The sequence below is a fragment of the Mastomys coucha genome, unplaced genomic scaffold (genome assembly GCF_008632895.1).
Source record: "Mastomys coucha isolate ucsf_1 unplaced genomic scaffold, UCSF_Mcou_1 pScaffold18, whole genome shotgun sequence".
Taxonomy (NCBI): Eukaryota; Metazoa; Chordata; class Mammalia; order Rodentia; family Muridae; genus Mastomys; species Mastomys coucha.
In genome coordinates, this window is record NW_022196900.1 from 34,178,671 (window position 1) to 34,190,928 (window position 12,258).

A 12,258-nucleotide genomic window follows, 5' to 3' on the forward strand; every position below is an offset into this window, starting at 1 on the left:
TCCTCAATTGAGAATTCTTTGTTTAGGTCTGTACCCCATTTTTTAATAGGGTTATTTGGTTCTCTGGACACTCATTTACTTTTTAAAGCTCATCCTCATCCTCTTCATCACCTGTGAGTATGTATACATGATCTGTGTATGTGTGTGTGTTTGTGTGTGTGTGTGTGTGTGTAGGGGCACACAGGCATGTGGATGCTATGACATATTTAGAGGTCAGAGAAAACTTTTGTGGAGTCATTTTTCTTTATGTGGTCTTTTACAATCTAACTGCCCCACAGCTAAACTTACATGTCTAATCCACTGAGAAATCTTGCCAAGCCCCCATTTGCTTTTTTATGCTCCAGTAAAGAGAATTACTATAAACAATATCTATAATATTCATAAGACCTTATAGAGATAAAATATTGGAGCAGAATAGAATACAGAAGACTGACTGCTCATAGTGATGGCAGAGAGGACTATCACTACATGGTAGATTGTATTCTTGCCTCAAAGCATATAATGTCTCTGTTACAGTTATAAATTATGTTTCTCAGTTTGGTGGTTTAAATGAGAATGGCTTCCATAGGCTAATAGATCTAAAAACTTGGTCCCCAGCTGGTATTGTTTGGGGAGGATTCTGAGCTGTGGCCTTGTTTGAGAAAGCATGTTATTGGGAGTGCTTTTGGGGTTTCAGAAGCCTCCCAATACTCCCAGAGCCTTCTCTTTATGTTTTAGAGATGTAAATTTTCAGTTATACCTGCCAAATGCATTCACAGTGCCATTAAACTCTCTGAACCTCTAAGCACAATTAACTATTTTATTTTATAAGTTGCCTTGTTCATAATGATTTAACACAGAAATGGAAAACTTAGACAAAAGTTGGCTATTGGTGGGAAGAAACTGACCATGTTGTGTTTTGAAGAACTGTGAAAGATGTTGGGACATTAGATTACAAATTCAGTTGAAAGTTGTAGAAAGAGCTTAATAAAGGCAGCCTAAAGGAGCCTGAAAGGGAATAGTGCTGAGAGCTACGTAGACAAGAGGTTTGAAAAGAGAAGAATACTAGTCATTGCCTGGAGAACATTTGTGTGCTTTGGCAAAGAAAAAAAGTGACTACTTTCTGCTGTTCTGCTGCCCTGTCTGAAATTTATGTGAGGGAAAATTGAAAATTATTGGATTTATTTCTTCAGTGGAAAAGATGTCAAGACAACATAACAGAGATGTCAAAAAACGTAATATTGATTCCATTACGTGGTAACTATAATCACTCTAATGAAGGTCTGTAATGTAGGAAGTAAGTAGGGCCAAAAGAAATACAAAATGGACTGCTTGGAGAGAAAAGAGCACCAGGAAATGTAAAGTTGGAGCCAGGGCTTGTTCTGAAAGAGATAAGAAGATGAAGGCTAGGCCTGACCTGCACTGGAATAAAGGGAAAAGATATCACCTAGCTAAGATTACAACTTCTGGGGGGAAAAAATGGTCCAAGGAATTTTCTATTTGTTAAAAGCAACAACCGATTGGCTCCAAGTGTAACTCAATGAGACAAGGTGTACTTCAAGTTGGTAGTCAGACTTGACTGTGTCACACATGTGCTGGCTTCAGAGTCATGAAGGCTATACAAGTAAAGGAGTCATGGCATTTTCCTCCATGGTTACAGAGCACCACTGAGGCCAGTCCTGTGGCTGGGAATCCCTGCATGGAGGCCCCAAGAAGATGTTATGTGAATCTGTGAAAGTGAAGCCTAGATCAGATTGGAGACCCAAAGCTTTTGGATATACCAGAGTTGTGGAATATCTGCTGCATGCAGAGAGTTGAGCCAGCTCAAGGGAGGGGAAAAAAGCCAGAAGAGTAAAGCTAAGTCCATTTACATTGTACATTGCCCAAAGCAAATTGACAAAGCCCATTGGGATTTGATGTTTGCTCTGCTGGTTTTCAGTGCAGCTTTGATCCAGTATTTTCTTACTATGTCCCCCTTTTCCCCTTTTGGAATGGTAATGTATATTCTGTGTGATTGTATGCTTAAAGTATGTTATTTTACTCTTTGATTTTACAGGGGCTTGCAATAGAAAGACTACTTTGAGTCTAAGAAGAAAGTTTAGACTTTTAACTGTGTTAAGCATGTAAAAGGCTATAGAAATATTTGAAGTTAAACTGAATGCATTCTGCATTATGATATGACTGAGAGCAGGTGGAGGCCAGAGAGTTTTGCATGTGATTGTTTGAATGAGAATTCCCCCATGTGCTCATATGTTTGAATATTTGATTCCCTGTTTGTGGATCTGTTAGAGAAGTTTCTTCTTTAGGTTTTCAAATGTTGTAATGATGAAACATCTTGACTAAAAAGAAGTTGGTAACAAAAGGATTTATTTCACTCACAGTTCCATAGCTCAGCAAAGGCAATGAGGGCAGGAACTTAGGCAGGGCAGGAGCCTAGAAGCAGGAGCTGATGCAGAGGTCATGAAAGGGTGCTTCTTACTGGCTTGCTCACCATGGTGTTTCAGCCTGCTTTCTTATATAACCCAGGCCAGGTAAAACCACCCACAATGGGCTGGGCCACCCCAAATCAATCACTAATTTAAAATTTCCCTTCCAGCTGGATCTTATGGATAAATTGTCTCAATTGAGAGTCTCTTCTATCAGATAATTCTAGCTTCTGTCAGGTTGACATAAAATTAGCCAGCACAGGAAGGATTAAGATGTGTGACATTGTTGAAGGGGATGGAGACAGGCTTTGAGGTTTCAAAAGTCTGGTGCCATTGCCAGTGTATTCCTCTGCTTCCCAGTTGTGGTTCAGAGGTGTCAGCTTTGAGCTATTCCTGCCGCCATGCCTTCACTCTGTCATCCTGGACTCTAACCCGCTGAAACTTTAAGCCCAACTAAATTCTTCCCTTTACTAGCTGCCTTGATTGCAGCATTTTACCTCAGTAATAAAAAAGTAACTGATACACCATCTTCACCTGACTACATGTAAGAATGTGTTTTGGACTCATGTCCCATTGCACTGACATCTACAATTTATATCATCCCATGACCCTCAAATCTGAACTATCAGATCCTATTCTATGTGATAACATAAATAATTACATAATGTTTCAAAGCCATAATTCAGCTATGATAATTTGTGTTGAGTTTTATTAGGAACGGCTTCTATAGGGTCATTTGAAAGCTCAGTCAACACGGCATTACAGGGAGGCACAGCGTCTGTCTCTTTCTCTGTCTCTCTCTGTCTCTGACTGTCTCTGTCTTTCTCTCTGCTACTTCCAGATCAGGATGTAGTGTTCAACTGCTCTTGTGCCATGCATGTTGTCAATGCTCCCTCCATGCTCCCTCTGAAACTGCAAGCAAGCCCACAATTAAATGTTTCCTTTCATGAGAGTTGCCTTTCTCATACTGTCTCTTCATAGCAATAGAACAGTGACTAAGATACAATGTTGTACTAAATGGTCTCTCTCTCTCTCTCCTCCCTCTTCCTTTTGTTATCTGATACAGTCTCACTAAGCAATTCAGGCTGGCCTCACACTCTCCATCCTCCTGTATCATCATCGCTAGTTCTGTGGTTTCCGACAAGGGGCAGTGGTAGGTTGATAGCTGCTGCAGTTTAGAGGATTGAGAAGCAGGTGCCTGACTGTAGGGTGATCACTGGTGCTGGAAGAGCAGAAGAAGTAGAGAATAGACAGAGGGAGAGCACCACGTGCAATGAGAGCCCTTCCCAGCCTTTTTCCCTCCATAGTACAGGGTATCCCTCCGGATCAAGAGGCTGCATATGTAGCAAACCATTAAAGAATCGAGCCGGGTGTGGTGGCACACGCCTTTAATGCCAGAGCTTGGGAGGCAGAGGCAGGCGGATTTCTGAGTTCGAGGCCAGCCTGGTCTACAGAGTAAGTTCCAGGACAGCCAAGGCTATACAGAGAAACCCTATCTCCAAAAAAAAAAAAAAAAAAATTGACAGCTAACAAGTCTTCCTGGTAGCAGTCATTCTTCACTGAAAAAGAAACAACACAGCAAAGCAGCTTTCATGTAATTCCTATTTTCTAACATCCCTCCCTCCATCTCGAAGTGCTACCCACCTGTAACTGCTGCAACCTCTCTGCCACCCTTTGAACCTAGAGCATTTCACACAGGGACAGGAGCAGTTGGGATGACAATGAATTCCTGGAGAGCAACAGAGAATTCCAGGGTTTCCAGCACCCAGAGAAGAGACTAAAATAGGATGGGAGACGTCTTTGTCATTAGACTCCTACTAGATTCATACGCAGTTGGAGGTGGAGGAGGCTCCCTAAAGAGGGTGGGGCAAAATAGAGCTTCTAGTTGGGGGTCTAAAGAGATAGTGTCATTTAAAAAAAAATCACACTACTAAGACAACTACTAACTAAAGATGGAAACGGGAGGCTAATCTCAGTTAATATTAACTTTAAAATCGGCCAGGAATATCCGAGGCTGTTAACCACGGCTGTGTGCATGTGCAATGCTTGTACCTCCTGCCATTGTTTGATAATCCCTACCAGCCCAACAGTCCTCTCCATCAGCGGAATTCCCTTGAGGGTGTGTGGGTTGTTCTCCACTCTTTGCTGGCCGCCAGGATCCGGGAATTCACAATGCGGGGCGCCTTTGAGTCCGAGGGAATCAGGGCAGGGACCATCTAGCAACCGCGATGGGAGGAGGGAGGAGGCGGCCAGCTGGAGGAAAGCATCAGGGCCTACCCTGACGCAGCAGCAGCCCTGGAGGTGGCCCCCACTAGAGCTGTTGGGCATCTGGAGACAGTCAGTCCTGCTCCTCTTCTAGCCGCGAGCCCTAGGAGGGTCTCGGGCTCTCACGCCCTCAGCCTCAAGCCCAAGCCAAGGGAGGTGCCCTCTGAGCTAGCTAGGGAAGGAGGCGGGGATTGGAGCTTGTGAAGAGGAGAGGGAGGGACGGGCTCTCCCCGCCACTCGCCGCTGGTGGCCGCAGGCGCCCTGCGCTGCCGCCGTCTCCGGGCGGAGCTGCACCCGGAGCCGCGACTGTATTGAGAACGTGTGAATGTCCGCGTGGACCAGGGCCGCGCGGGCCCCGCGCCTCCTTCGGCTGGCTCCCGCGTGCTGCTGTGTATGTTCGCTTCTTGTCACTGTGCGCCGAGGGGCAGAAGGACTATGAAAATGATTCACTTTCGGAGCTCCAGTATCAAATCGCTCAACCAGGAGATGAAATGCACCATTCGCCTGCTGGACGACTCGGAGGTCTCCTGCCACATCCAGGTGCGGTGGCACCGGGGGAGGCTGCAGGGCGTGCGGTATATTCGCAAGGTGCAGGATTGAGTGAGAGGGCTCTGAGGGTAGGCATGCTCTGGTGGGAAACCCATCTCAGCAGAGAAGAGCGGCTGGATTGCGGGATTTGCTTCAGTCCTCAAAATAGGGGCTTTGGCCCTCTGTAGTCATCTGCTGTGTGTTATCCTAACCTCAGCCCCCTACCCTGATGTGTTCCCTGGGCTCACTTCATGTTGCTCCTAGGCTGAGACTGTAAGCAAATGTCTCTTGCTTAGCGCTGTATTGGTCCCTTTGGAGCCTATCTCACCAGGACATAAAAGCCACAGAGCCAAGGGAGACCCTTGCATGCTACCTCCGTCTTCTTTCTCATCCACCACGTGGAAGAGGACTCCACCAGCCAGGGTTCGCTTCTGTTTCCCGCGCCCAGGCGGTTTGGGAACCTGCTTTTTGAACCCTGCTGTCTCTCTGACAGGAGTCTGATTTCTCTAGTGTGGTAATGGACTTCTCCAAGTTTCCTAGAAATCTTGGGCTCCAACCTTGAGGGATGGGATGCACTTTGTATTGATTTGGAGCTACCTCAAAAGAAACATGAAATGAGTGTTTCGGGGAAAGGAAAATGATTCATGAAGCTAGCAAATGGGTCCCGCAGGAAGCTGGGTCTTCGGTTAAAGAGCTTGGAATGTTGGTGACTATTCATGTGGTCAAGTTGGAGGAGAAGGCGCGTTGCTTAGTATTTTTATTGGCTGCTCCCTTCCTTGGAAGATTGTCTTTGGCCTTGCAAATATATTTGTAAACTGCTGCTGCTGCTACCCCAGGTGGTGGGTGCTGTTGTTGCCTGGTGATGGTGGTGGTGGTGGTGGTGGTGGTGGTGGTGGTGGTGGTGGTGGTGTGTCTATGTGTATGTACAAACAGGCTTGTATGTCCTTTAGCTGCACTTGTTCAGATAGGGCAGTGTGAGCTTTTCCCATGACCTCATATGATAAGCACATTCTGCAAAGGTTGTATCAGAACTAAGCACTGTGGGCATCAGAGTTTAAACTCTAATTATTTTTAGGGTTACCTCTTTCAGGCTACTACATCTTGAGGTTCTAAGACCCATGCCTGTGGGATGTGAATGCATTAGCACCTCCTAGAGGCAGGAATCCGCCTCTAGGTTGTGCCTGAATTTTTAAAAAGAAATTTTTTAATTAAAATATAATTACATCACTTTCCTCCTTCCTTTTCCTCTTTCCAATCTCTCCCCCAAGTCTCCACTCTCCAACTTTTTCCATGCACCCCATCCACAATCTCAACTGATGCCTCTGTTCTTTTATCATTTGGGTTACATATATAGGTATGTGTAAGAATATACCCCCCCCACCCCAGTCTGTTTTTATTGTTTATGTGTATATGGTTTCAGAGCAGATCACTTTTATTGAGTAACCAGTAAGTGGACTCATCCCTGGGAAAACACTAATTCTCTTTTTCCACGGTCATAATTGTCCAGTGTTCTTTATATAGGGTAGGGTTCTGTAAAAATTTCCTCCTTCTCATTTAATATGTATATTGATATTGCCATTGTTCAGGTCTTGTGTATGCCATTTCTATGAGAAATTGTTTCCCAGTGAACATCTGGTATTCTGCATCTTGTAATCCTTCTGCAAGCTTTTACCCAATGTTCCCTTAGCAATGGGTGCAGTAGCCTTTAGGATGTACCCACTGAGGCTAGAGTCCCCATGATCCCTGATCTTTGCATTGTTTTGAACTGTGATTTTATGTGAGGGTCTACTTTTGCTTTAAAGAGATGTCTCTTTAATGAAGGATGGTACCTACTTTGTCTGTGGGTACATTTTAGAGTGTGGGAAGGAGTTTTGTTGACCTAGCAAAGTGGTAGTCATAAGACCCATGACCTCACCAGCTCTGGGAAGTTGGCTAGGTTTATAGTACTATTCATGATTTCACTCCTGTTGAGTGAACTTTATGTTCAACAAGCAGCTGTTGTTGCACCTTTGTAGATATCTTGTCCTGTCCTGATGGTCATTTTTATAATTCCTAAGTGTTGCAGTTCAGTGGGACCATTGTTTCCCTCCTGTACTGGTTAGGTTTTATGTCAAACTTGAAACAAGATAGAACCATTTAGGAAGATGGAACCAAAATTGGGTAAATGTCTCATCTGATTGACCTGTGGAAAAGCCTGTTGAAGATTTCTTGATTGATGATTAATGTGGGAAGGCCTAGCTAGTATATGGGCAGTGCCACTCCTGGGCTGGTCCTAGGTGCTATAAGAAAGCAGGTTCAGAAAGCTATAGGAGCAAGCCAGTAAAGTCATGGCTTCTGCTTTAGTTCTTGCTTCCAGGTCCTTGGCCTTCCTTTTCTTCCCTCAGTGATAGACTTGGAAGTTTAAGAGATAAACCCTTTCCTCCCCAAGTTGCTTTTGATCATGGTTATACCACAACATTAGAAACTTTACTCAATCACTTCCCTAAAAATATTTCATAGTATTTTCTGGTATTATGGAAGCTAGAACACAAGAAGGAGGATTTCAGGTCACATTCAGTTTAAATAAAAATAATCTCAGTTCCCTGTCATAAGTGTATAGTATCTTTAGAAATAGAATGTTACCTTCAAGCTCTGGAAGGCAACAGTAGCAACAGGAGTATTCTGACCAACCACTCACAGGGAGACCTCTCATAACCGATACTGTAGTTTTTGTTAGTCTGTAGCTCTTATGGAGGCATTGTCAGCCCAAATGTGTGTGTGTATGTGTGTGTGTATGTGTGTGTGTGTGTGTGTGTGTGTGTGATATAATTGTATAATTCTAGGTAAATGAAAAACAATAAGGTTTCTTCAAGCTTTATCAAATAATCTTGGTATTGTCTCTCACCACTCATTCCTTCAACTTCCATAATGACCTCCCCCTGCTCTTCCCAGTTAGTGCCCCCTCCCATTTTTCTGTTTTGACCTTTATTTTACCCATATCTTGCTATCCACTTCTCAACCCTTCCTACCCTGTAGGACCATTATGCTGTCCGGATTTCTACATTGCATACTTGTTTCTAAAGATTTGGTGCTAGGAAGGTCAAATGAGAGAAAACTTGTAATGTCTTTCTTTCTGGGTCTGAGTTAACTCATCCAATATAGTCTTTCCTAAGTCCATCTCCTTATCTTCAAATTTTATGACTTCATTTTTCTTTTACAGCTGAATAGTATAGCATAGTATATGTGTACTTAAATTTCATTACTCATTCATCCGTGAAAGGACAATTAAGTTGTGTTCATTTCTTAGCTATCATAAATAGGACCACAATAAACACAGCTGAGTAAGTATATGTGCAGTAGAATATCAAGTCCTTTGGACATGTGGCAAGGAGTGATATTGCTTAAGGATATATGGCATATGGTGTCGTTTTATGAGGTCTCACTCTTGTATAAATGGAGACCTACTCATAAAGTCCTCTCCTGCAGCCATGCCTTGTAGTGTATGCCCATTTTGTAGCATTTCAAGTTTCAAATTGTGGTTCAACTTGGAGTTAATTTTTGTAGATGGTGATACACATAGGTCTAACTTCATTCTTCTGCATCCTAATATCTACTTTTCCCAGCATCGTTTGTTGAAGATGCTATCCTTTCTCTAGAGTGTATTGCTTTTAGCCTCTTTGTTAAATAGCAGATTGCTCTAATTATGAGCAATGACCTCATGTTTAGGTCTTGAGTATTTGCTTCCATTTGTTGACATGCCTGGTTTTGTGCCAATACCTTATAGTTTTTGTTACTACAATTCTATAATATATCTTGAAGTCTGAAATGGCAATTCTTCTAATATTACTTTTTAATCAACAGTGCTTGGAATATTTGGCTTCTTTTCTGCTTCCATATGAATTTTAGGATATATTTTTGTACTTCTGTCAAGAATGTTATGGTTATTTGTTCAGGCTTTATCAAATAATTTGTCCCAGCATGTGTAGTCTATTGTAAAGAAACTTCTACGTACTCCTGAGAATATATATTCTTCAGTGTTTAGATAGAATAATCTATATAGCTCTGTTAGGCTCATTTGATGTAAGATTTATTTCTCATATTTCTGTTTATTTCTGACCAGATTACCTATCAATTGGAGAAAGCAGACACTGAATACCCTACTGTTATTGTGTTAGTTTTAAAATGTCTTTAATTTCATTAGTATGCTTTTTATGAAATTGGGTACACCAAAGTTTGGTGTGTATATGTTTGACATTGTCACATTTTCTGCATTAACTGATCCCTTGATTAGAATGAAGTACCCTTCTTTGTCACTTTCTATTAGTATTAGTGTGATGTCTATTTTATCGTATGGCAACAACTACTTTTGTCTTTAACCCATTTGCTTGGAATACATTTTTTTATCCTTTAACTTAAGGGTATTACCTATCTTTTAAGTTGATTCCTGTAGACAATAGATACACTAACTTTTGTTTCTTAATACATTCAGCCCATTTCTTTTGATTGGAGAGTTGGCACAACTATTTAGAAACTATTAAATCATAGAAAGGTGTATGTAGATTGCATTTTTGAAGGTTTGAGTTTTTAGTTTTCCTTTCTCTTTCATGGAAATTTAACTTCGTTTATTTTCTTTCTAGAATTTCTTGGGTGTGTGTATTCTTTTCTTCAGTTCTAAGTATTGCTTGCAGGGTTCTACTTTCTTTGTTGTTTTGTTTTATAAGTTGTTTTAACTTTGTAAAAACAGTTTGCTCTCTCCTTCAAATCTGGCAGACAATTTTGCTGGGTACAATAGTGTAGGTTGGCAGTCAAGGTCATTTTGAACTTGTAGTACACTTTCTCAGGTGCTTAAGGCTGTCCAAGTTCCCACTGAAAAATCAGCTGTTGAGCAGGGTGTAATGGCATGTTCTTTTAATTCTAGCACTCAGGAGGCAAAGGCAGGTGGATTTCTATGAGTTGGAGGCCAGACTTGTCTAAATAATGAGACCCTGTCTCAAAACAACAATAATAACCAAAAAAGAAGACGAAGGAGGAGAAAGAGGAAGGGAAGGAAGGAAGGAAGGAAGGAAGGAAGAAAGAAAGAAAGAAAGAAAGAAAGAAAGAAAGAAAGAAAGAAAGAAAGGAAGAGAGAAAGAAAGAAAGAGAAAAAAGATAAATCAGCTGCTACTCTGATGAGTTTTCATTTAGATGTGGCTTATGTTTTTTCTCTTGTAGCCTTCAATATTTTTCTTGGTTCCATTTGAACTATGATATGTTGTAGGGTGTTGCTTTTCTGGTCTTGTCTAGTAGGGGTTCTGTTTGCTTCTTATACCTGTATGAATATCTCTTTCCTTAGCTTAAGAAATGTTTTTTCTATGATCTTGTTATAAATCTGGTCTCTGACATTCACACGCGATTCATATCACTCATATATGCCTATAATTCAAAGAGTAACTTTTTGATGGTGCCTGTGCTGGCTAGTTTTATGTCAACTCAACATACAAACTAGAGTTGTCTGAAACAAGTGAACCTTAATTGAGAAAATGCTTCCACAAGATCTGACTGTAAGGCATTTTCTTAATTAGTGATAGATGGGGTGGAAGGGCCCACTCATTGTGGGAGGGCATACCCATTGTGGGTGTTTCCATCCATGGGCTGGTGGTCTTCGGTTCTATAAGAAAGCAGGCTGAGCAAGCCATGGTGAGCAAGCCAGTAAGAAGTACACACACACACACACACACACACACACACACACACACACACACACAGACTCCATGGATACTGTAGACAGGTTCCTGCCCTGTTTGAGTTCTTGTCCTGAATTCTTTTGGTGGTCAACAATGTGGTTGTTCTTCAGGTATAAACTGAATAAGCCCTTTCCTACCCAATTTACTTTCTGGTTACAGTGTTTTTTATTGCAGCAATAGAAACCTTAACTAAGACAGTGGCCAACATTTTCACATGTTCCTTTCATGGGCTTTAAAAAACATATTCTTTCCTATTTCACCTCAATCCTCTATTTTTGTGTCTTGATAGTCTAACTTCTGTTTGATTCATTTTGCTTGAAAGAATTTTCTCTGTGTTTTCTAATTGTGATACTGTATTTTTCAATTTCATCTTCATTTTAGCTTGGGCTCTCCTTAATGTTTCTATCTCTTTATTGAATTCAACTTTCAAATCCCAAATCATCTTTTTCATCTCATCTAGTAGTTTGTTTTGTTTTTGTTTTTAACAAAATTCAAGCATTTGTTGTTTACCTATTGATGTTCAGTGAAGTCTTTGCTCATGTTTCTTTAATTCCTTGAATTCTTTGGTTCATTTTATGACTGTTCTTTTTAAATTCTGCTTCCTGGAAACAGAGTTTAAAGTTTTACCAGGGTAGTTGTTTCTGTGCTTTGACCTTAGCATATGGATTTCTTTGATTATCCGTCTGACATGATAATCTGGCTTTCCTTACACTGAATCAGTGTAGGAGCTGAATGGCTTAAAGGAAGCCAGGTAAGCTAATGGGAAGGCTATTTAACTAGATTAGGCAAAGATAGCTCCCAAACCACAGATCTGGAGCTAGGTCTGTTGGTATGGAGATGACAATGGGTAACCAGAAAGATGGGAGATCATGACAGGCAGGCATGGAACTAAGCTTGTGAGAGCATTCATGATAGGTCTGGAACTAGGCTTCTTGAACTTTTAGTTTCCTTATTCATTGGGGGTATTTATGACAAGAGATTAGTGAAACTTTTGTAAATTAACATCTGGGTAAATTTCTGTGCAGGACTATAGTTTCCGATTACATGCCAGGGAAGGTTACAGCAGCAGCAGTGACTTTTGAGCATGTTCACAAACATATACAGAGTGCTGCCTCCAGAATAAATGGAACATCTCAGGTTACAAATTCTTTAGGCTTGGAGAGATGGCTCAGTGGTTAAGAGCACTGACTGCTCTTCCAGAGGTCCTGAGTTCAATTCCCAGCAACCACATGGTAGCTCACAATCATCTGTAGTGAAATCTGATGCCCTCTTCTTGTGTGTCTGAAGAAAGTGACAGTGTACATATATAATTAAAAAATAAGTAAATCTCTAAACAAACAACAAACAAATTCTTGAGT

The 12,258-nt window shown here is 41.5% G+C and overlaps 1 protein-coding gene across 3 annotated transcripts in view; it reads left to right on the top strand.

The window, feature by feature from the left end:
- The first annotated feature begins 4,476 nt into the window (after positions 1 to 4,476).
- Positions 4,477 to 12,258, top strand: part of Frmd3 (FERM domain containing 3) — a 191,370-nt gene continuing 183,588 nt past the window's right edge. For 2 of the 3 annotated variants that reach the window (XM_031377683.1, XM_031377682.1), the window contains exon 1: positions 4,477 to 5,210. In XM_031377683.1, coding sequence (XP_031233543.1) covers positions 5,064 to 5,210 — 147 coding nt within the window. In that variant the 5' untranslated portion in view covers positions 4,477 to 5,063. The remainder of the gene's footprint in view (positions 5,211 to 12,258) is intronic. The other variant, XM_031377681.1, reaches the window with a different exon arrangement.